Here is a 25,714-nt window from a genome sequence, read left to right on the forward strand (position 1 = left end):
TATTGTGTTTGGCTAAATACATATATACATTTTTCTCATAAAATTCTGAAATACATAATAAAGCTTGACCATACTATCACTTAACAATCTTTTTTTGTTATCTCAAAATCTAAAGTCCAAATTCAACTTTAATTAGCCAAACAACACCAATAAAAATATGGGTTTTACAAATTATTTACTAAAATTGGTGATGATAAAATTTCATCTAATTCCATAACAATACTAGAAATAATACTATAATAAATAACAACAATAATAATGTTACCTTTCTTTGAATTTATAGCAATGACAACTCCTAAACTTAAAATCCCTAAATACTTGAAATCCCTAAATCTTTCTTTGATGAACCCTAGCCACAACTTCTTTTATAATTCTTAAATAGACTAGAATATTATTATTATTATTATTATTATTATTATTATTATTATTATTATTATTATTATTATTATTATTATTATTATATTATTATTATATGATGATGATGATGATGATGATGAAGAGTTAAAGGATTTTAACTTTGATATAAAAGGAAAATGAATTATTGATGAAGATGAGATTAGATGAGTTTTGCTTCTTCTTTTCTTTTTGGCTGCAAACTCACGACACACAAAACATATATCAAGAGGTTTTTAGTATTTAGTTATGTTTTAATTTAATTAAAGGTATTTTATACTACTAGATACACTTCATCCCCTATTTTTTATCTAACATTTCATTTAGAGACTAAGGGGGAGTTTGGTTCGCGAAATTTCCTGGAATCTGATGAAATTGGAATCTGAATTTCATTCCATATATTGTTTGGTTGACGGAATGAAATTCAGATTCTATTCTATAAGGTGTTTGGTTCACAAGGAAATGGAATTGGATTCCTTTGAATTCCATTAAATGAAGGAATTTAACATTCCTTAGCAAAATGGATGGAATGTTTGAAATTCTAAAGGAATTCAAATTTTAATAAAAGTTAACTTTTTTTTTTAATTATTATTTCATTATATATTTGTTATAACTATTATTACTGTGATTTTTGAGACTATATTTATCATTTATTATTATTATTAATTAGAGTTTTTTTTTATTTTTATTAATTATTAATTAGAAATAATTACAAGTGTTTTGTTCATTTGAGGCCTAAATTTTCTTTGGAAACTAGAGGACAAATCTTGACCATTCGATTATCCCCTAAAAAATAAATCCCAACCCTTGATATCTCCCCTTCCCGTCGTCTCTTTCCTCCCAACACACACACACACACACAAACACAAACACACACATAGATTCTCTCTCTCCCTTTTTTCCGGCAACAAGATCTTGAACCACGGCCATCTCCACCTTTATCTCTGACCGGCGACGACGATCAACTCCCCCTCCTTCTTCTCAGGCGATACAACCGCCGGAAAATGCAACAACTTCGCCGGAAAACTTCAAACGCCGATAAAACCTTCGTTCCTTAGAATTAGAACATCACACTTACACCAAAACACTCACAATCACACCATGAACAAACCCTGACTAGAAATTAATCCGATCTACACTCGCCGGAAAACTTGAAAAACTCACCGGAAAACTAAAAAACGCTATAGCTTTGTTGTTCTTCGAATTAACGCATGAAACTTGTACCAAATCACTCAAAAACACATTCCGCACAAACCCTAGCCAATAAACACTGTTTTTGAGCTCGCCGGAAAAATCACAGTGTCTTAGTGATTACCAATCAAGTTTGATTTGGCTTGACCAATCAAATATGATTGGACAATGTCACCGGAGTAATTCACCGGAGTAACCAATCAAGTTTGATTGGTTTGACCAATCAAATATGATTGGACAATGTCGCCGGAGTAATTCACCGGAGTAACCAATCAAGCTTGATTGGCTTGACCAATCAAATATGATTGGACAATGTCGCCGGAGTAATCCGTCGGAGTAACCAATGAAGCTTGATTGGCTAGACCAATCAAATATGATTGCACAGTCGCCGGAGTAATTCACTGGAGTAACCAATCATGTTTGATGAGATTTTGATGATGGTTGATCCAAGTGAGATTAGTCCCTTGGTTTCCATCATTTTTAAAGGATTCATATGAATAATAAGAGTTTATAAAAATTTATTGTTGTTTTATAAAATTTATTTAATTTAAATAATAAGAAACATTTATTTTATAAAACAATTTTATTTTATAAAATTTTAATTTTAGTTTATAATATACTAATATTTTATAAAACTAGAAATAATTACAAATTTATAAAAAAGTGTTGTTGTTTTATAAAATTTATTTAATTTAAATTATAAGAAACATTTTATTTTATAAAAATACTTTATTTTATAAAAATATTAAATTTACTTTATATATACTATAATTTTATAAAAATATATTATCTTAAAAATTAATATTATTTTTTAAAATAAAATAATTTAAAATATTATTTTATTAAATAATATTAGTTTATAAAAAATAAACTTAAAAAATTTTTAGATAGTTTTTTTATTTTGTAAAAACATTTATATTATCATTATTTAAATTATATATGTTTATTTACTATAACTATATAATTAATATTATGAATTTTCGTTTCATTCTGATCAACCAAACACAAATAGATTATAATTTATTCAATTTTCAATTCCATCAGATTTTAATCCATTCAGATTACAAATCCATCAGATTCTAATTTCATAAAAAATATTCTGCGAACCAAACGCCCCTCTAACACTTTTATAAGGAAATGACTCATTTATGCTTACTCTATAAAATATAATACCAAGTATCATATTTAAAATAATACCGTTTAAAAATCGAGGTGTTAAAGAATATCATATATATATATATATATATCACTTGAGTTTTGAAAACCTGAAGTTGAGCTTCTGCTTAAACCTGAAGTTGAGTTTTGAAAATGCATGCGTGAACAATGAATCAATTTGTTTTTTATTTCCAAAACAAAGTATATATTATCATTCTCATCATGAATAACCAAACCCATAAAATCTTAGATAATGGGCTTTGTTGTGTAAAATCAAGTATGGGCTTATGGATTTTCTAGATTTATATGCACAGCTTACTATAAGCCTCTTTGTTGTTAGGGTATCTATATATCTTGGGGAACACGTAAGACTTCGGCTTCATATTATATAAAAAAAAAACCAGCCTAATTAATTAGTCGGCCTAGAGAGACGATCATGCAGCAGGAGGAATAAATTAACTCGATATCAAAGCAGATTTGGAATTTAGAGATCCATAAGAAGATGACTACTCGGGTTGACGATATGCCTGATGACATTCTCTGCAATATCCTCTCCCGATTACCAGTTAAGCCAATGGTGGGACGCTGTAAATGTGTATCAAAACGCTGGAATGCTCTGATTTCGGATCCTAGTTTTATGATGTCTAGGTCACCATTGATCTATCTTGAAAGTTGGGGCGACGAGTCCGACGATGAATATACAACAGAGATACCTATACCTATAAATCCTACATATATATTAGACGAAACTAGGGAATCGGTTACAGTTGATTTAGATGATTCAATCTTCAACCTCCCCCCTCCTGAACACGGGAATGCGGATCACCGGAATCGTAGGTTTGTGACAATTGTCGGAACTTTCAGTGGAATTATCTTGTTGGTGGTTACCGATTTTACAGAGTTTTATCCTACTTTTTCCCATCATATGGATCCGCATATTATTTTGTACAATCCCGCAACCGGTGTTTATGAAATACTTGATGATGATCCAAATCCACCTTTATTTGATAATCATTACGAAGACAAGCATGCATATGGATTTGGTTATGGTGCAACCGTAGATGAGTTGAAAATTGTTAGGTGTAGAAAATATCAATCGGATACTTGGAATACTTGTGATGTACTCAATCTAAAAACACGTTCATGGAGCCACCCACAATTACATATCACTCATCAATATACTATCTTTAAAGACGTTGTTGGTACCTTCCTTAAAGGATATTTGTATTGGATAATCAATACAAATATATATTCAAAGAATGGTTATTCGAAAATCGTGGCATTTGATGTTGACAAGATGGTCTTTTCAGAGATGCATCTGCCCTATCCGGTTATAAATGATGAAAACAATTGTTTGGGTACGTGCCATGGATGCCTATGGATGATCACCAACACCGCCGATGACACAATTAATTTCGATGTGTGGGCAATGAATATTATTGACCAAGACGTTGCTGATAATTACTCATGGTCCAAAACATGTTCCTTGACAATAGGTTTGGAAGGTCAGCATCATCTCTATTTTTATAGAATTATCAAAATTACCGATGACGGAAGAATTATAATATATGTAGAGATGGATCACTGCCCAGATAGAATCATCTACTACGATATATCAAAAGACTCGTATAAACTGCAAGACGTTGATCTAGAAAACGACCGGCCTAAAAGGGGCATCATATACAAAGAGAGTCTCGTATCGCCTATGAATATATGTCATGCATGTTTGATATGATCTCTTCTCGATATTTATCTGATACTTCTAGCCAATACCTATTTATCTATATATTTAAATATTTAGTGAAAAGAACTTTTTTGGAGCTATTTAATATGGTTTATTTATGATTATGTGTATTTAGTTAAGCAATTGTAATGTTAAGTTTTGACTGAATTTAAGGTTGTTTTGGCTGATATATATGTTTTTTGCTTCTAATAATTATGATGTTAATAAATGATTTAATACTTCTTATATTTGCTTGAGTTGAAGTTGCATTAACTCATCCACTGCCTTTTAATCGGTTAAGTCTCCACACTTATTTAAACAATATGAAAGAAGCTATTTTGCTTCGTCAATATAGAAGCTGAAATGAGTTGTCATCAACAACGTACCCAAATCGATATGGCGATATAACTTTACATTAATCAGCTGAGCTGTGCATCTGGTGCTAAGCATTGGACTGTGAAAAGTTTGAATGCTTGGTGTGGAACTCATGATCTTCCTACTGAATGTAAGTCTCATCATTTGAAACTGAGTGCCCAGGAATATATTTAACGTTTCAAGAACATCATATTTAACAGAATAATATTCTGGGCTACTAATAATGTTCAAGAACATCATATTTGACAGAAATGTTTGATACATCATATTTATGTATAAAACTGCTTCATTTGTTCATTTCTCATGATACTTTTCAGCCCATGTATTTCTTTTCAAAACGAAACCGATATTACTTCTCTTTCAGGCAATTAGACATGGATTTTTAAACCCATTTAATGACCTTTTTTTATAGCCGCCCATTCGAGACAACAAAACTGGACCAAACTATGTATGCTGGTTAAAAATACCGTGTCGTCAGTAATTTAGATAAATCTTAAGACGATTTCTTTATTGATGTTATTTGTTAATGGTGGGAAAATGGATGGGTCAAACGGATTGGATAATTCCGCCCATTTTCTTTATAACTGGTTGGTTTCGCTCATTTGACCCACCACAGATAACATAGGACAAATAGACTCATTAACAATTAGTTAAAGTTTTTTGTTGTGTTTTGCAGGAAAGGATGACCATTATCTATATGGATTTCCTAATGAGCAGTGGGAGGTGAATTTGCCTGCTGAAGAGGTACCTCTCGAGCTTCCAGAACCTGCACTAGGAATTGACTGTGCAAGAAAAGGACTGGCTTCGATTATATTATGTGAATCGATCATATATGACTTTAAATTGAATATCACTTTTTATATATCCTGTTCACTTACCTCATTTGATGCTATCATCTAACATTCTAACCATCTTTCTTCTACTTTGGGCTGAATGTTTCAATTGGGCTGCAGGAAACTTCATAAATGACCTCTCAACAATTTTTGAACTTCTGTCAGGGGCGGCTAAGAAGCAAGAGAAGGAGAAATCATTTGTGTCATATCACAGCAGCAGCAAAAAGGTCAAACTCTAATCGTTCTGAAATCCAGTCACTTGAACTACTCTTGGCATGATTTGACATGGGTTTTCCCCTAGCAAAATACACTTTCCAGTAAGTTAATTCATGGCCAATATAATTGATAGATTAGAGATAGGCGGGTTGAGTATGAAGTCAAAACGTATTTTAGGTTTCAAATGCTCTTTCTAAGTATGGGCGGCAATTGGATGGGAGAGTGATTGACGTGCACACACTTTCTTTTGTCCATTCATGATTTATTTCATAAATCCATTAAGCATTAATCATAATTACATAAACATTATTATTACATTTTATCATTGGTAATATGAATCTAAGAATCTTTGAATTGAACGATTTAGTAGGTTGTATGTATTTGATATAGACTTTAGGAACAACTTTTTTGGCTCGTTATTTTTTCTGATGTGACCAGTTATATTGTTTGAGACGAAACATACTCAAGTCTTTGACCCATTCACATGTAAGTTGGCCGAATACTCGAATAGCCCACCTCTGCAAGAAAGTGGAAGAAAAGAAAGCACAATCCTTCGTTTATATACTGCTCGGCCCCAAATTTATAATAGTATTTCATGATTAGTTGTAGTATAATAGGTTACAGAAAATAGCCTAGTGGTAAGGCAAGCACTTGGTGACTTTAAGGTCTCAGGTTCGATCCCCGCTGGGGACAAAAAATAATTCCTTTAAGGTACTCGTTACCAATGAAGCCTAGACCCATATGTGAAGTTTAAATACGCGGGTTTGATCCTTCGGGGTGCCCAGATCATGTGGGGATTAGGATGGAGGTATTTAACCGGCATCATATGGCTCATACGGGGTGGGTCGATGGGTATCCAATTGTGATACCGGGGCTAAGGTTCCCCCCATTTACCTTTTAGATTTTTGCTGGTTAAACACAGACTAGGTTTGCTAAATTTTGTGCAGTATACAAGAAACCAAAAGATTTTTATTTAGTTTCTATCATATGGAATTACGAGTAGGGACTCGGATGTGAAGAAAAGTGGCTCATACGGATAGGTTTGTAGCAAATTATGTGGAAAGTCGACAAATTATACAGTTAAAAAGGATGTACAACATCATTTGTACATGTATACCTCTATATAATTCTGTATTGTTTAATGTTTATTGCAAAAGTAAAATCTGGTTTGCTTCATCATACTCTTCCCAATTTTGATCAGAATTTCCATAAATAATATGCGCGTTATAATGTGATTACAAAGACTATAAACTCCCCATAACAAACTAATGTATTGAATGAAAAGAAATAGCTGATTTGAAACATTAAAAGTACACCTTGGGCAACTTTCTTGCTTTGGGCATTTTCCACACAATCTTGGTGATCTTTTATACAAGTTAATAATGGTGAGATATCTGGACATATTGAGGTAACTCCAAGTTTGTGTTTCTTTCATAAATTCAAGACATGGGCCTAACTGGGACCAGGCCTACCCAACTCTAGATTGTGGTAATCTTCAAAAACTGACCGCCGTGAAGCCCTGAAATCAGGCCCGACAGCCTAAATGGTCAAGGGGGCTGGTTCTATCTAAGCCAGACAGATTTTCTTTCTTAGTATTCAAAGTCAAATTTAGACTAAGTCTTACGCTTAAAACTCAAAAACTGCAACCTATAAATCATGCTTGAATAATGGCTCTCTAGGCTATATCTTTTAGCATAAAACTCAAAAACTGGGTTAAACGTGGAATCTGTGTGGGCCTAAAACCGAAGTTTTCTTAGAAATCTGGGTAGGACTGAGCTTTGGACTATTTTACCGAGTTTGGGCTGGATTAAGGTTTTTAAAAAGGCTATAAGCAATTGTTTTTTTCGGGCTGAAACGGGCCAGGAATTTCAGGGGACCAGGTTTTTTGAGACGGTCTAGGACCGGTGTCAGACCAGAATCATTTTCTGCGCCATAGTTATCTTTATTAATTCATTAATCAAATGGACAGAAGACACAAAGCATTGATTTAGATGAGCTGTTAGGAAATTCATCTCCTTAGCTACCAGAGATCAGCCCAGGTGATATGTACACCGAAGATGCTAGAGACTGGGTCAGGTGATGAGTAGATAAAGTCATAGTAAAAGTTATTATTAAGACTTGACGTGTTAGAATCACATGATCAGTTTTATTTAAATGTTTCACTTTCACCAACTTGACACCAAGTGACTTGCTCATTTTTGAGCCTCTTATTACAATTTTCTTCTGAATTTTCTGTTTGGATGTACTTAAGGATTTTCGTTTAGTTATTGTTTGACCTCTGACATATGATATGTGTTCACTTTAAAGATTAAAGACTGGCATTCAAATAACTTGCAGAAGCTATTACAGATGCACAAGTGACATGCAGAGAAACAAGTCAAAAGATTTGACGATGACCTGTCTATTTGGGAAAAGTATGGAATGCACACTTGTCTCAGAATGTAATTAACTAGCCAGTCGAGGTTGTTGAAAAGTAACAACTTATTTGAAATGGGTCAAATGGGTTGAGAATAATACTAACCTTCTAAAGCTTATTTGCTGGATATATATTGATACGAGAAAATGATGTTACTCATGTCGATTTTTTATACCCTCTGCTATGGCTTGGAGTTAATTTACTATAGTGGTGCATTAGTTTGAGGTGCCATGTAATTTTTATTTGCTACACTCGTTATAACATCACGACATCGCTTGATGAACATATCTTGCAACTTTGCATGATACGTGTATATATATGAATATATAATAATCCTGAAACTAGGAACAGGTTCTTTACGTTAAAAGTTGGTGTCATGAAATACTGTCTTGGCCACTGATCATGTCGATATTGATTGCATGCAACCCAATGTACGTACTTTATTTCGTATTCTGTTCTGTAATGTACCATAAAAATCTTGTAATGGTTCGATTCTAGTGAATAATCTGATCTCAGAATAAGGGAGTCATATTACCGGCAATGGTTTCTTTAATTTGACATGTTAAAAAGTTCTGAAGTACAAAAACACATAGTAGATAGTGGTAATTAGATGCAATGGCTAAAGTAAGTACAATACACATCAAACAAAAAGATCCTTATCATGTAAAATGTATACCAACTTAACAAATTGTATTGTAACATATCCGTTTTATGGTAAACAATCACTCTGAGTTTTGAAAACCGGCCTGAAGCAGCAGCTACTATAACAATGCAATCAGAAATAATTATAATCTTGTGACCAAACACGTTCAAGCTACCCATCTCATCTCATCATGAATAACCAAACCCATAGAAATAAATAAAAATCTAGCTAGATAATAGGCTTTGTTGAGTAAAATCAAGTATGGGCCTATGGATTTTCTAGATTTATATGCACAGCACGGGTCTTTCTTTCTTACTTTAGGCCTTTTTTGTTGGTAAGACCTAGCTGCGGCTTCATATATTATAAAAAAAACCCAGTCTAATTAATTAGCCGGCATAGAGCTAGAGACGATCATGCTGCAGGAGGAATTAATTAACTCGATATCAAAGCAGATTTGGAATTTAGAGATCCATAAGAAGATGACTACCGGGGTTGATGATATGCCTGATGGCATCCTCTGCAATATCCTCTCCCGATTACCAGTTAAGCCAATGGTGGGACGCTGTAGATGTGTATCAAAACTCTGGAATGCTCTGATTTCGGATCCTAGTTTTATGATGTCCAGGTCACCATTGATCTTTCTTGAAAGTTGGGGCGACGAGTCCGATGATGAATATACAACAGAGATACCTATACCTATAAATCCTACTTATATATTAGACGAATCGGTGACTCACAATTTAGATGATTCACTTTTCAACCTCCCCGCTTCTGAATACGATCGTGATCAGCGGAATCGTAGGTCCGTGACAATTGTTGGAACTTTCAGTGGAATTATCTTGTTGGTGGTTAACGATTTTACTAAGTTTTATTCTAGTTATTATGTTCGTATGAATCCACATATTATATTGTACAATCCCACAACCAGTGTTTATGACATACTTGATGATGATCAAAATCCACCTTTATATTATTATTCCGATGAATTAGATCATGCATATGGATTTGGTTATGGTGCAACCATTGATGAATTGAGAATTGTTAGGTTTGGAAAATATCATTGGGATACTTGGAATACTTGTGATGTACTCAATCTAAAAACACGTTCATGGAGCCACCCACAACTACTTACCACTCATGAATATGCTACCTTTAAAGACGTTGTTGGTACCTTCCTTAAAGGATATTTGTATTGGATAATCAATACAAATATATATTCAAAGAATGGTTATTCGAAAATCGTGGCATTTGATGTTGACAAGATGGTCTTTTCAGAGATGCATCTGCCTGATCAGGCTATCAATAATGAATATAATCGTTTGGGTACGTGTCATGGATGCCTATGGATGATCACTAACACCGACGATGACACACTTAATTTCGATGTGTGGGTAATGAATATTAATGACCAAGGCGTTGATGATAATTACTCGTGGTCCAAAACATGTTCCTTCACAATAGGTTTGGAAGGCCAGCATGATCTCTGTTTTTATAGAATTATCAAAATAACTGATGACGGAAGAATTATAATATATGTAGAAATGGATGACTGCCCAGATAGAATCATCTACTACGATACATCTAAACACTCGTATAAACTGCAAGACATTGTTCTTAAATACCGGCCTAACAGGGGCATCATATACAAGGAGAGTCTCGTATCGCCTATGAATATATGTCGTGCATGTTTGATATGATCTCTTATGGATCGTTATCTGATACTACTAGCCAGTATCTATCTATCTATATATATTTAAATATTTACTGAAAGATACGTTTTTGGAGCTATTTAATATGGTTTATTTATGATTAAGTGTATTTAGTTGAGCAATTGTAGTGTTAGGTTTTGGCTGAATGTAAGGCTGCTTTGGCTGAATTATATGTTTTTATATTGCTTCCAATAGTTATAATGCTAATAAATCATGATTTAATACTTCTTATATTTGGTTTCGTGTATGTGATTATATTTGCCTGAGTTGAAGTTGCATTTTAATCGGTTTAGTCTCCACACTTTTTTAAACAATATGAAAGAAGCTATTTTGCTTCGTCAATAAAGAAGCTGAAATGAGTTTGTCATCAACTACCCAAACCGATATAACTTGCCATTTATCAGCTGAGCTGTGCATTGGACTATAGAAATTTGAATGCTTGGTGTGGACCTCATGATCTTCCTACTGAATGTAAGTCTGATCATGATATATAATAGTTTGATACATCATATTTATGTGTCAAACTGTTTCATTTGTTCATTTCTCATGATACTTTTCAGCTCATGTATTTCTTTTCAAAAGAAACCGATATTACTTCTCTTTCAGGCAATTAGACATGGATTTTTGAAACCCATTTGATGATTTGATCCTTATTTTTATAGCAGCCCATTCAAGACAACAAAAGTGGATCAAACTATGTATGCTGGTTAAAAATACAGTGTCATCAGTAATTTAGATGAATCTAAAGACGATTTGTTTTGAGGTAAATGACAGTTGCGGTGCTGTCCAACCATTGCGTTCAAGGTATAAATATGTGGCTTTATGATGTTATTTGTTAATGGTGGGAAAATGGATGGGTCAAATGGGTTGGGTAATTTGGCCCATTTTCTTTATAACTGTTTGGTTTGGCTCATTTGACTCACTACAGTTAACATCAACAAATGGACACATTAACAATTAGTTAAAGTTTGTGGTGTGTTTTGCAGGAAAGGATGACCTTTATCTATATGGATTTCCTAATGAGCAGTGGGAGGTACTTCCTTCCCATTTTCTCTCTCTTTTTCTTACAAGTTTTTGAGTTAAAGAGTCTTCCCAGATTGTCTACTCCTCTTTTCCAGATTTCCCATGAGGTGATTGGATTATATTATGTGGATTGTGTGGATCGATCAAATATGACTTTTCTTTGAATATCACTTATTATGTTTCCTGTTCACTTGCTTCATAAGAGATATTTGATGCTATCATCTAATATTCTAACCATCTTTCTTCTACTTTGGCTTGAAATGTTTCAATTGGGATGCAGGAAACATGATAAATGACCTCCCAACCATTTATGAACTTGTGTCTGGGGCGTTTAAGAAGCAAGAGAAGAAGAAATCGTTTGTCTCAAATCACAGCAGCAGCAAATCAAAGTCAAACTCTAAGGTCCTTTTCTTTATTTCAGTTTGCCTTCCCTTCAGTAATCTTTCTGAAGTCCAGTTACTTGAACTACTCTTGGCCTTGATTTGACATGGATGTTCCCTAGCAACATACACTTGCCAATAAGTTTTTCATGGCAAATATAAATGATAATTTAGAGATAGGCGGGTTGCGTACGAAGTCAAAACGTATATTAGGTTTCAAATGCTCCTTCTAAGTATGGGAGGCAATTGGATGGGAGAGTGATTGACGTGCACACACTTTCTTTTGTCCATTCTTGATTTATTTCAGAAATCCATTAAGCATTAATCATATTTACATAAACAATATTATTACATTTTATCATTTGTAATATGAATCTAAGAATCTTTGAATTGAACGATTTAGTAGGTTGTATGTATTTGATATAGACTTTAGGAACATCATTTTTGGCTCGTAATTTTTTCTGATGTGACCAGTTATATTGTTTGAGATGAAACATACTCAAATCTTTGACCCATTCACATGTAAGTTGGTCGAGTACTCGAATAGCCCACCTTTGTAAGAAAGTGGAAGAAAAGAGAGCACAATCCTTTGTTTATATTCTTCTCGGCCCCAAATTTATAATAGTATTTCATAATCGGTTGTAGTATAATAGGTTATAGAAAATAGTGAATGGGTAGATTTTTGCTGGTTAAACACAGACTAAATTTGCTAAATTTTGTGCAGTATACAAGAAACCAAGACTTTTATTTAGTTTCTATTATTATGGAATTACGAGTAGGGACTCGGATGTGAAGAAAAGTGGCTCATACGGATAGGTTTGTAGCTAATTATGTGGAAAGTTGACAAATTATACAGTTAAAAGTACATGTATACCTCTATATAATTCTGTATTGTTTATGTTTATTTGCAAAAGTAAAATCTGGTTTGCTTCATCATGCTCTTGCTTAGAGGTGGAAAAATGGGCTAGCCATGCAGTTTGGGTAATGGCTCAAAACTGGTCAGTGGTCACTTTGGGTAATGGCTCAAAACTTGTCATTTTTGGTATGGTTTAAAATAGGTCATGGTTGAAAGGTTCAACTACTCTTCCCAATTTTGATCAGAATTTCTATAAATAATATTTGCGTTACAATGTGATTACAAAAAGTATAAACTCCCCATAACAAACTAATTTATTGAATGAAAAGATATAGCTGATTTGAAACATTAAAAGTACACCTTGGGCAACTTTCTTGCTTTGGGAATTTTCCACACAATCTTGGTGATCTTTTATACAAGTTAATAATTGTGAGATATTTGGACATTTAGACATTTACACTTTTGCGTGCTGTAGACATCATTTGCAGGGCACATGATTTTAGCTAGTCTAGGTTCAGCTCTATAGCTGTCATCATATGTGATCAGGTGCTTTTCCATTTCGAAATAAGTTTTTAGTTTGTGGTTTACACTGATTCAGAGCTCCTTTACTACGAGAAAGAGTAACATGTTGACTATATGAAGTTGCCATTGCTGATAAGCTAATTCCTGGATGCAGCACTATATGAAGTCGCCATTGCTGATAAGCTAATTCCTGGCATGTTTTGGCACCATTTGGTTTTTGTATTAGATTGAAAAGCTTTCTTGGCTTATGGATCTGCTGGTAGTTAATGCTGGATAGATGTCAAGAACTAGAGCAAACAGTTAAAGTTTCAAGCAACAGAAGACGCGAAAGGTACATGCTTTTCTGCAAGATGTCAAAGGGGTCCACTGGATTGAAAGTAGGCCAAAGCGTGTTAAATGGAGAGCCTCCTTAAAAAACTTTATAAATAATCTTAGATAGTATTTCAGGTCAATGGCATGCAACATGAATATTATTTGTCCTGACCCAAACCCCATATAACAGTTACCCGACTTGCCCAATTCAGCACCCCAAAGAGTTTTTTTATATTGTTAAACTGTTGAAGTTTTTGAAGCTTTATTCCAGATGGTTGATGTTAAAATCCCTCAAACGTTTACTGAGCCAAAGGGTAGAAAGAGACCAACTGGAGACCTTGGCAATATTGAGGTAACTCCAAGTTTGTGTTTCTTTCATAAATACAAGACATGGGCCTAACTGGCACCGGGATAGGACTAGGCCTAGCCCAACTCTAGATTGTGGTAATCTTCAAAAACTGACCGCCCTGAAGCCCTGAAATCATGCTCGACAGCTTAAATGGTCAAGGGGGCTGGTTCTATCTAAGCCAGGCAGATTTTTCTTTTAGTATTCAAAGTCAGATTTAGATAGGATGAAAGTCTTACGCTTAAAACTCAAAAACTGCGACCTATAAATCATGCTTGAATAATGGCTCTCTAGTATATCTTTTAGCATAAAACTCAAAAACTGGGTTAAACGTGGAATCTGTGTGGGCCTAAAACTGAAGTTTTCTTAGAAGACTGGGTAGGACTGAGCTTTGGACTATTTTACTGGGTTTGGGCTGGATTAAGGTTTTTAAAAAGGCTATAAGCAATTGTTTTTTCCGGGCTGAAATGGGCCAGGATTATCAGGGGACCAAGATTTTTTGAGACGGTCTAGTACCGGTGTCAGACCAGAATCATTTTCTGCGCCATAGTTATCTTTATTAATTCGTTAATCAAATGGACAGAAGACACAAAGCATTGACTTAGATGAGCTGTTAGGAAATTCACCTCCTTAGCTACCAGAGACCAGCCCAGGTGATATCTACTACGGTCAGGTGATGAGTAGATAACGTCATAGTGAAAGTTATTATTGAGGCTTGAAGTGTTAGAATCACATGATCAGTAGAATTGTTTTACTTGTTTAATCTAGATGTTTCGCTTTCACCAACTTGACACCAAGTGACTTGCCCATTTGTGTGCCTTCTTATTACAATTTTCTTCTGAATTCTCTTTGGATTCACTTAAGGATTTAGTTGGCTCTACTTAATTTCCATGACGTGCTGTGCTTTTCTTGTGATATCCCATTATTCCGCCTTGGTGGGGTGTTACACATGGATTTTTGAAACGCATTTAATGATTTGACCCATTTTGTAAAGCCGCTCATTTGAGACAACAAAATCGGACTAAACTATGTATGCTGTTTAAAAATAGCGTGTGGTCAGTTATGTAGGTTTATCTAAAGACAATATGTTTTGAGGTAAATGACAGTTGTTGTACTTTTCTACCTTTGCGTTCAAGGTATAAATATGTGGCTTATTGATGTTATTTGTTAATTGTGTGAAAATGGATGGGTCAAACAGGTTGGGTAATTCGGCCCGTTTTCTTCATAACTGTTTGGTTTGCCTCATTTGACCCACCACAGATAACATACTTGAATAATAGCTCTCTAGGCTATATCTTTTAGCATAAAACTCAAAACTGGGTTAAAAGTGTAATCTATGTGGGCCTAAATCTGAAGTTTTCTTAGAGAAGGACTGGGAAGGACTGAGCTTTGGACTATTTTACTGGGTTTGGGCTGGACTGAGGTTTTTAAAAAGGCTATAAGCAATTGTTATTTTCGGGCTTAAACAGGCCAGGGATTTCAGGGGACCAGGATTTTTGAGGGCCTAGGACTAGTGTCAGACCAGAATCACGCCATAGTTATCTTTATTATATCGTTAATCAAAGAAGACACAAAGCATTGATTTAGATGGGCAGCCCTGGTGATATGTACACTGAAGATGCTAGAGAGACCGGGTCAGGTGATGGGGTAGAATCACATAATCAGCAGAACAAATTAAGGTGACAGAAGGCAAAAAAAAAAATTGCGGTAGACCAAATAATGGACCTGGTATTTTACACTTCACAAATGGGTTTCTTCATCACTGATTTTGATCTTACATCGAGGAGTGCTGATAAAAGAAAAAAACAGGATTGTATTGCATGTGTCCTCGTACACGGTTTTAGCCAATATTAGTTCACTTGATAGGGTTTCCCTCAAGCAAAAGGTAACCTAATAGCTATGCATTCTTATTATACCATGCATTCTTACTTACCCCTGTCTAGTACCATTTCTTTTTGAACAAAAAATATGGTTTCTTTTTGCAGATACAATGGCATGACAGGCTGGGGCTGCAATGGCTTTAAATATGGCTTCTTTTTGCTGTTTTTTTTACTTGGTCTATCATAATGGGAGAATTTTTTTACTTGGTTTATCTAAAATGTTTCACTTTCACCAACTTGACACCAAGTGACTTGCCCATTTTTGAGCCTTTTTATTACCCTTTTTTTATATGTATCTTCTGGATTTTAGTCTACTTATGATGACCCGTCCATTCGGGAAAAGTATGGAATGCACACTTGTCTCTGTAACTAGTCGAAGTTGTTGAAAAGTGACAAACTGTATGAAATGGGTCAAATGGGTGGAGAATACTAAGCTTCTAAAGGTTATATGCCGGATACATATTGATACGAGAAAATGATGTTACTCCTACTATAGTGTCAATTTTTTATGCCCTCTACTATGGTATTATTTTGCGCAAACTTAAAATTTGGCAGAGGTGGCTGGATCTCCTTAATATGTTACGAAGTATTATAGTGGTGCATTTGAGAAGCCATTTTTACCTACAATAATGTTTACCTTTAAACACAGATCACGGATAACTGAAATCATCATCACAAGTTAAATGTACACCAAGCAAATTGTATCGTAAAGGCCAAGTACAATACGAATCAAACAAAAAGATATCATGTAAAATGTACACAAAACAAATTGTATGAATTGTAACATATCCTTTTTATGGTAAACAATCATAACCCAACCCCCTTTTCTCCCATTAACGAATAGCTACTATAAGAATGATGATAATCTTGTGACCAGACCGGTAGCCATCTCATCATGAATACAGTAAAGTTTTAGATAATGGGCTTTGTTGTGTAAAATCAAGTATGGGCCTATGGATTTTCCAGATTTACACAGTACGGGTCTTTCTTACTATAAGCCTTTTTTGTTGGTAAGACCTAGCTTAGCTGCGGCTTCATATTATAAAAAGAAAACCAGGCTACACAATATCCATAAGAAGATGACTACAGGGGTTGATGATATGCCTGATGGCATCCTCTGCAATATCCTCTCCCGATTTGATGTCAAGCCAATGGTGGGACGCTGTCGATGTGTATCAAAACGTTGGAATGCTCTGATTTCGGTTCAAAGTTTCATGATGTCTAGGTCGTCCCCGTTGATCTTTCTTGAAAGTTGGGGAGACGTTCCCGAATATACAATTACAATACCTATACCTATAAATCCTATCTATATATTAGACGAAAGTAAGGAGTTGGTTACAGATGGTTTAGATGTTTCAATTATCAACCTCCCCCCTCGCGAATACGATTGTTATCACAAGAATCGTAGGTCTGTGACGATTGTCGGAACTTTCAGTGGAATTATCTTGTTGGTGATTACCGATTATACTATGTTTTATCCTAGTTCTCATGTTGCTATGAATCCACAGATTATTTTGTACAATCCTGCAACAGGTGTTTATGACGTACTTGATGATGATCCAAATCCACGTTTATATTATAATCATTACGAAAATGATCATGCATATGGATTTGGTTATGGTGCAACTGTAGATGAGTTGAAAATAGTTAGGTGTAGAAAATACCATTCGAATACTTGGAATGTTTGTGAGGTATTGAATTTAAAAACACGTTCATGGAGCCACCCGGAAGTATTTATCATTCAAGATGCTGTCTTTGAAGACCTTATTGGTACCTTCTTTAAAGGATATTTGTATTGGATAATCAATGAGGAGAAAAAAGGGAATGGTTATTCGAAAATCGTGGCATTCGATGTTGACAAGATGGTGTTTTCAGATATGCATCTACCCGATCCGGCTATCGATAATGCATATAATCATTTGGGTACGTGTCATGGATGCCTATGGCTGATCACCAACACCGCTGTTGACACTCTTAATTTCGATGTGTGGGTATTGAATATTAATGACCAAGGCGTTGATGATAATTACTCGTGGTCCAAAACATGTTCCTTGACAATAGGTTTGGAAGGTCAGCATCATCTCTATTATTATAAAATTATCGAAATTACCGATGACGGAAGAATTATAATATATGTAGACATGGATGACTGCCCAGATATAATCATCTACGATACGTTAAAACACTTGTATAAACCGCTAGATGTTGATCTAGAATACCTGCCTAAGAGGGGCGTCATATACAAAGAGAGTCTCGTATCGCCTATGAATATATGTCGTGCACGTTTAATATGATCTCTTTTCGATCCTTATCTTATACTACTAGCTAGTAATTCAGTCATATTACTTGTAATTCTTTGGTTGTTTAATCGGGGTATCCCATTACCCAAAAAATACTACTAGCTAGTATCTATCTATCTATTTATCTATATATTTAAATTTTTAGTGAAAGGGATTTTTTTGGAGCTATTGAATATGTTTATTTATGATTAAGTGTATTATCTTTAAGCAATTGTAGTGTTAAGTTTTGGCTGAATTTGGTGTTGTTATGGCTGAATTATATGTTTTTTTTGCTTCTAATAATTTAGTGAATTATATGTCCATTCATAATTTATTTGATAAATCCATTAAGCATTAATCATAATTACATAGACAATATTATTTCATTTTATCATCTATAAATATGAATCTAAGAATCCTTCAATTGAATAGACTTTAGGAACAACTTTTTTGGCTCGTTATTTTTTCTGATGTGAGCAGTTATACTAATGTTTGAGACGAAACATACTCAAATCTTTGACTCATTCACATGTGAGTTGGTCAAATACTCGAATAGCCCACGTCTGCAAAAAAAATGGAAGAAAAGAAACCACAATCCTTCGTTTATTTTCTGCTCCACCCCGAATGTATAATAGTATGCTTTGTTGATCAGTTGTAGTATAATAGGTTATAGAAAATAGTGATGGGTATGCTTTTGCTGGTTAAACACAGACTAGATTTGCTAAATTTTATGAAGTATACAAGAAACCAAAAGACTTTTATTTAGTTTCTAGTTTATGGAATTACGAGTAGGGACTCGGATGTGAAGAAGAGTGGCTGATACGGTGGGTTTGTAGCAAATTATGTATACAGTTAAAAAGGATGTACATCATCATTTGTACATGTATACCCCTGTATAACTCTGTATTATTTATGTTTATTTGCAAAAATAAACTTTGGTTTTTTTCCTCATACTCTTGCTTAGAGGTGGAAAATGGGCTAGCCATGCAGTTTGGGTAATGGCTCAAAACTGGTCACTTTGGGTATGGCTTAAAATAGGTCATGGTTGAAAGGTTCAATGATATGAACAACACTGTAACAATAATGGAATAAGCACACAGAACACAATCAGAACACAAAAGTCGGCTGTTATTCAGATAACTTCAGCCAAACTTGTCGGCGTTTAATGGATATCTGAGTTCGAGCCTCAGTCGCTCCTAAGACAATGAACTATGTAAAATAATAATAATAATCTCCAATACCCTAACCCTAATGGATTACGGCCTTATTAAACTGGGACAGATTCCACAAAATTTCAACTACTCTTCCCAATTCTGATCAGAATTTATTGAATGAAAAGATATAGCTGATTTTAAACATTAAAAGTACACCTTGGGCAACTTTCTTGCGTTAAGCATTTTCAACACAATCTTGGTGATCTTTTATACAAGTTATCAATGGTGAGATATTTGGAGATTTAGACATTTACACTTTTGTGTGCTCTTGACATTTGCAGGGCACATGATTTTAGCAAGTCTCAATTCAGCCCTATAGTTGTCATCATATATGATCAGGTTTCGAAATAAATTTTTAGTTTGTGGTATACACTGATTCAGAACTCCTTTAGATATAAATGGTTGTTTTTTCGAAATAAGAAGTCACCATTGCTAATAAGCTAATTCCTGGATGCACAGAAGGTTAGACACAAATCGGCATGTGTTGGAACCATTTGGTTTTTGTATAGATTAAAAAGCTTTTTTCTGCAGGTAGTCAATGCTGGATAGATGTCAAGAACTGGAGCAAACAGTTAAAGATCAAGCAACAGAAGACGCCATTCTTGTCCAGCTTCGAAAGTTACATGCTTTTCTGCATGATGTCAAAGGGATCCACTGGATTGAAGGTAGGTCAAAGCGTATGAAATGCAGCGCTTCCTTAAAAAACTTTATAAATACTCTTAGATAGTATATTAGGTCAATCGCATGCAACATGGAATATTATATGTCCTGACCCAAACCCCATATAACAGTTACCCGACTTGCCCAATTCAACACCTCAAAGAGTCGAAGATTAAGTATTCATCTCTTTTTATATCGTTAAACTGTTAAAGTTGTTGAACCTCTATTACAGATGGTTGATGTTAAAATCCCTCAAACGTTTACTGAGCCAAAGGGTAGAAAGAAACCAATTGGAGACCTTGACAATATCTAGGTAACTGAAGATTCTGGCCAACTGCAAAACAACATTAAGAAAACAATCTAAAAAGGTGAATATGTATAACTACTAAGAACATTGAACTTCTACGATTTCTTCAAACAATCGAGGCTAGTCAACTACACACTCTTAGCGTGCATTCGTGCTGCACCTAAGACGTATCCAACTTTCAAAATTGCATCTTGAATAACAGCAACAATTTCTTAATTGTGTCAGTCCAATTTCTTTAAACAGTCTAAACCTAACAACTACACTCTGTTCTTGTGCTGCATCTAATATGGATCAATATAGTTAAAAGTTGACCAAAGTCAAATAGGAACTTAATCTGAGTAATAACCAAGACAATTACAGCGTTGAATATGTTATTTACAACTGGTCAAACCTATGTGAAAAATGGCCAATCCAAGGTCTTGAACAAAGATGGGTAGTTTACTTGTATGTCCATTATTTGATGATCCTGTTGATGGTTATGTCGTGTTTGTCAACCTTCAAGCATTTTTTAAGTTCATCTAGTTTAGTACAAGCATGATTACTAGTCAAGCTGTATTCTTCAGGAGTGCCTGGAATTGAAAGTGAGTTCAGAAGGTATCGCACATAGAGTCTTTTCATATATCATACGAAGTAATCTTTTTCAAAATTAATGTTGTGCGAGGGGCATTTATACCCAAAAAAATGGTCAAACATGTACAATATAAATCAAAGTTACAACCGACGAGTGCATGAAAATGTATTAAACTCTCAAAAGCTATATTTTATGTATCTAACTTTCAATTAGATACTATTGTAAGTATAAATTTAAGTGTTTTGGGTCAGACCAACCTAACCTGTTTTGATATTTACCAAAACATTATCTTGTCTAGACAAACCCGTTTTGGCCCGATACTGAACCCACCCATTTTGTCACTTCTAATGCTGGATGAAAATAGGAATAGTTTAATAACTGAGACATATAAACAAGCACACGGTGTAGTCATGCTGGTACAAAGTGAATTCAAGTACAAAAGTAATATGTTTTTAATTGGTTATTTTAGTTTGATTTACTATAAACAAGGGCTTTATAGATATGGTCAAAAGCTATATCAGTGGTGCATACTTGTTCAAACAAATGTAAAACTAAAAGAACAGTTTTATAACCTAGCCGACCAAGAGCTACACATATGTGTTTTGTTCGTTCAGTTCCTGGTTAGATTCAAAGACTGTTCTCCTCTCACATATTAATTTCCTTGTAAAAAAACTGTAAGTGGTTAAAACTCAAATCAGTATGAAAAAAACATATATTAAACACGATAAATGGTTAAAACTCAAAATGCATACAAAAAAATTGGTTCAAGTAAATAAAACATAAAAAATCACTATCAACGAATTAACTTGATTTGCAACAATAGAAACTACAGGTAGAAGTGATGACGCTACTTCAATTCTGTAACACCCCAACAAGGCGGAATCATGGGGTATCACAAGATAAGCACGGCACGACATGGAAATTATGTAGAGTAAAACTAAATGCATAAAAGGATCAAGTAAATCCATACGAACCATTCAGTAGTGCAAGCAATCGGATCACATCTAAGCATAAACCCTAATCGGGAATAATGAAACACGGATCCAAGAAGTCCAAGTCCAAATCCAATTCTAGCAAAATCAGGCAATCAATCATCCAATACATCTTTGAGCTAACCTGTCACCTGAAAAGTGTACTAACACGCGTCAACATAAAGTTGGTGAGTTCGTAGGGGCAAGTACTAGGAAACAAGTGTGTCGGGATAACAACCGTTAACGATATACGAGGATTAAAATACCAATTCACGTTCCAAGGGAAACCCTAAAAGGTTTCGCGTTACTACGAATCAACACATAACACAAATCAACACATATCGGCACGACTTACATATATTTCAAAAGCGTGTTCATTTCGGCATGACTTACATATATTTCAAATGCATGATCAACGGCATGACTTACATATATTTCAAATGCATGATCAACGGCATGTCTTACGTATATTTCAACGGCATGACTTACATATATTTCAAATGCATGATCAACGTTACGTTACAACTAAGCATTCATATTCAACATACATGTTAAACAACATCATTAACAACAAAGTTATGCCACAAATCGTGGGCTTATCGCTATGCCATCAACATGAACTTAATCGTTATCACAATCACAAATCTATAATATGTTAAGGGGGAAAATGTTATCATGCGAGATCCTATGTCCCGATCCTTATCAAAACGTTTTCCATCAATCAACAACACAATGCACATACACTTCTTACGATTCTAATTTCAATGAATCATTGATGCTTATATATAGGGTCACCCGCAGCCTTCCCACCACATCTCCTATTCATTGAAAGTATAACGTCTTCCATGTATGTACAACTACCCAAACCACAACAAGTATTCATAAACGGAAGCATAATTAACCGAGCAACAAGTCAATACGTTAATCAAACAATCAATCAATCAAGCGACAATAACAAGCACGTACACTTTTCAGCCCGAATCTCAATTGAGTAGGAAGGGTTTACGAAACTCACCTTGGCCTCTAGAAGTCATTAGAATGAGCTTAAGCGGGTGAGCGGGGAGCACAACGATCACAACCTATTAAATCAACAATTTATCATCGCAAGGTATCCTCAATCGATAAGGTTTAGCTAGCTAAACTATGCCACAATCCCCCAAGGATACTTAGAAGTGATTCAAGAACGTTTAAGCGACAAGGGGAAAGGTTTTAGTTAAATTCGGTTCGATGACGTAGCACCAAAATTTGACTTGAAAATCAAAGCGTTTAGAAATGTGTTTTAACAATTTTGTTGACCTTAAAATGATGATATAAGACTAATAAACAAGCTTTGGATCATTGAAAGTCAACCGATAACCGAACGAAAACGCTAAGGGAGGACAGGGGATTGGCGGACGATCTGGCGGATGATCCGCCGGATGATCTGATGAACATGGATCATCCGTCAGTTCATCAACATCGTCCGCAGATTACGAAAAAACAAGAAAACTGGTTTTGACCTAAAAATCGACAACCTTAGAAGCCAAATCCAGGTTATCAAACTCTAACACAACCAAATTCAAGTATAACCATGACATAAAAACACACCAATTCACAAACCCACTTCCAATTTCTAACGATTTGATTAAAAACACGTTTTTAAACTAAAACACATAAATTTCGCCAATATGGACCACCAAACATTTAGATTGACAATAAGGAAGTAACCTACAATGTAAAAGGAACGTTTTGAGCTATAAAACACTTACCAATTCGGTCTAGAACCTCAAATCCGAAATTACGCTCAAAATCTTGGATGAACACTTGAAAATTGTAAAAATCTTGGACTTTGATGATGTAGGTTATCATTGCTAATAAGTTTAGTTAATTTAACACTCACAACACAATATTTGCAAAGATTTATCATGAATTTATGGTGGGGTTCTTTTGGTAGATGAAGAAGAAGAAAAAGGAAGAGAGAAATGAGATAAGGAAAGGAAATGTGGGAGTGTGGGTGTGGGAGACTAAGGGGGCCGGCCTTGGTGTCCAAAAAGGAGGCTCCCGCTCCGCTAATTCTGACCAATAGCTATTCGTTAAACATTTAAACGCCAAAACGAACCCGTTAACACATTTAAACTCAACGTTACGTTAAAACATGTCAAAACGTTCAATAATTCATATTCATTCACAAAATCGTTCTCACTTAATTATGTTTAATTACAAGTCCGTTAAGGTCAAAAGTCACGAATGTTACAAATTCTTCTTCATATGGATCCATCAATTGGCATAAAAGACTCCATGTAGTTCAATTTAGCATACCCTTCGTCCATCTTAACAATTGGCACGCTTTTGCCTCCGGTTATAAACTTTTTGCCTTTAGTATAACTTTTACTGCAATCAACTTTATACAGTTTTTGGTCAAGTGATTCAATCATAAGCCAAGTTTTATTCCGTAACCAGTGAAATGGGTCCATAGAGATATCAACTCTATAAGATAATCCTACCTTCTCCCAAATCTCATCTGTTGTCATCCTCCACAACTGGATACAAGCCTTTTTAGATTGCTGATGTAGACTAATCTCAGTTTCATATTTGACACCCAAGTGAATAACGCCTTTTTTAAGGTTCATTGTCAAAACCTTAATGTTCAAATCCTTAAAAGAGGGATGAGTTGGTATTATGGTGAACTTTTCCATCTGTGTGTCGAACTTTAGAACTGAACGTTCTATCAAGAAATAGAGATTTCCATTAAACCAAGTACTACTACTGATTGCCCCTCGTCTAACTCCCAAGTCGGACAGAGTTTGATAGTTGTCTATTGAGTCAACCTTTCTCCATGAATTTGATTTCAACGAGTATGTGTGAACGTTGAGAATAGAGGTTACACTTAGAAGTTTATAATCCTTATTAGACGTGCCAGTGTAATACAATCCTAATACTTTTACTTTTTTTGCGCAAGGATTGATTAACACTTTAAACTCGCCCGTTAATGGATTCCATAAAACTAACTTATTATTTTTGCCGCATACACATATCAGTCCATGTAAAGATGTTTGAGCATTGACCTTAACTTTATACAAGTACTTCAAAGACGGCAAATGATAGCGCTCGGCAATTAAACCGCCATCTGGTGCTTCACAATCCATGATTCCAAACATGGACAAATTTTGACCGGGTAACAAGAAAAGTTTGGAATGCAATTGAGCGGTGGATCCATTGGTTCGATGTCGGGTATGCATATTAGCAAAATAGCGTGTTTTGAGGAACGAATGCCATTCTTTGCAAACACTTCTACAACCTTGTAACAAGTCCACCGACAACCTAGGTAGTATGTGGAAGAAAATTATCTGGCTTGGAATTGTTTGACGACGATGATGATCTACCATTATGTTTGATTGCATAACGCTGCAAAAGGGTTATGAAATTATTGTATTGTGTGGCTGAAATATATAGGAGAAACAAATAGCATATATACACAAATAGATACAAATTTTGCCTTGAAAACATGTCTAATAGAAAGAGTTTATTTAGGATCGGACTCTTAATTATTTTTAGATAAGTTTGTTTCTGCACTTCATGATTTTGAATAGATACAGAGAGATGATAACAGAATCAGCTAAACATACAGATTTAAAAATCATACAAAAATAATTAACAAAATTAGGTACAAAAACGATAAGAATAAAATAAATGCAGAATTAATAGATACAGAGAGACAGAAAGGTCTAGAATTGAACCTTTGATTATAAAATTCAGAAAA

General features: G+C 34.7%; 3 protein-coding genes across 3 annotated transcripts; 2 read left to right on the forward strand and 1 right to left on the reverse strand.

Annotated features, from left to right (window-relative positions):
* Positions 1–3,241: 3,241 nt before the first annotated feature.
* LOC122609146 (F-box/kelch-repeat protein At3g06240-like) lies at positions 3,242–5,949 on the forward strand. Its single transcript, XM_043782204.1, has 3 exons — positions 3,242–4,244; positions 5,514–5,581; positions 5,836–5,949. The coding sequence occupies exons 1-3, from the start codon at positions 3,242–3,244 to the stop codon at positions 5,947–5,949; spliced, it is 1,185 nt and encodes a 394-aa protein (XP_043638139.1).
* A 3,475-nt stretch (positions 5,950–9,424) lies between these two features.
* On the forward strand, positions 9,425–10,642 carry LOC122609147 (F-box/kelch-repeat protein At3g06240-like). Its single transcript, XM_043782205.1, has one exon. It carries the CDS (start codon positions 9,425–9,427, stop codon positions 10,640–10,642), a length of 1,218 nt encoding a protein of 405 aa, XP_043638140.1.
* Positions 10,643–24,218: 13,576 nt separating this feature from the next.
* LOC122609148 (F-box protein At2g07140-like) lies at positions 24,219–25,100 on the reverse strand. Its single transcript, XM_043782206.1, has one exon. The coding sequence runs from the start codon at positions 25,098–25,100 to the stop codon at positions 24,219–24,221; it is 882 nt and encodes a 293-aa protein (XP_043638141.1).
* Positions 25,101–25,714: the final 614 nt, after the last annotated feature.

Source organism: Erigeron canadensis, chromosome 7 (genome assembly GCF_010389155.1).
Source record: "Erigeron canadensis isolate Cc75 chromosome 7, C_canadensis_v1, whole genome shotgun sequence".
NCBI lineage: Eukaryota > Viridiplantae > Streptophyta > Magnoliopsida > Asterales > Asteraceae > Erigeron > Erigeron canadensis.

Bases quoted from the DNA above. Each gene is read 5' to 3' on its own strand.
- LOC122609147 (XM_043782205.1), top strand. From the start codon at position 9,425: ATGACTACCGGGGTTGATGATATGCCTGATGGCATCCTCTGCAATATC.
- LOC122609146 (XM_043782204.1), top strand. From the start codon at position 3,242: ATGACTACTCGGGTTGACGATATGCCTGATGACATTCTCTGCAATATC. The intron at 4,245-5,513 runs GTCAGCATCATC...TGTGTTTTGCAG, and splicing joins CTTGACAATAGGTTTGGAAG to GAAAGGATGACCATTATCTA. The intron at 5,582-5,835 runs GTACCTCTCGAG...AACTTCTGTCAG, and splicing joins TGAATTTGCCTGCTGAAGAG to GGGCGGCTAAGAAGCAAGAG.
- LOC122609148 (XM_043782206.1), bottom strand. From the start codon at position 25,100: ATGGATTGTGAAGCACCAGATGGCGGTTTAATTGCCGAGCGCTATCAT.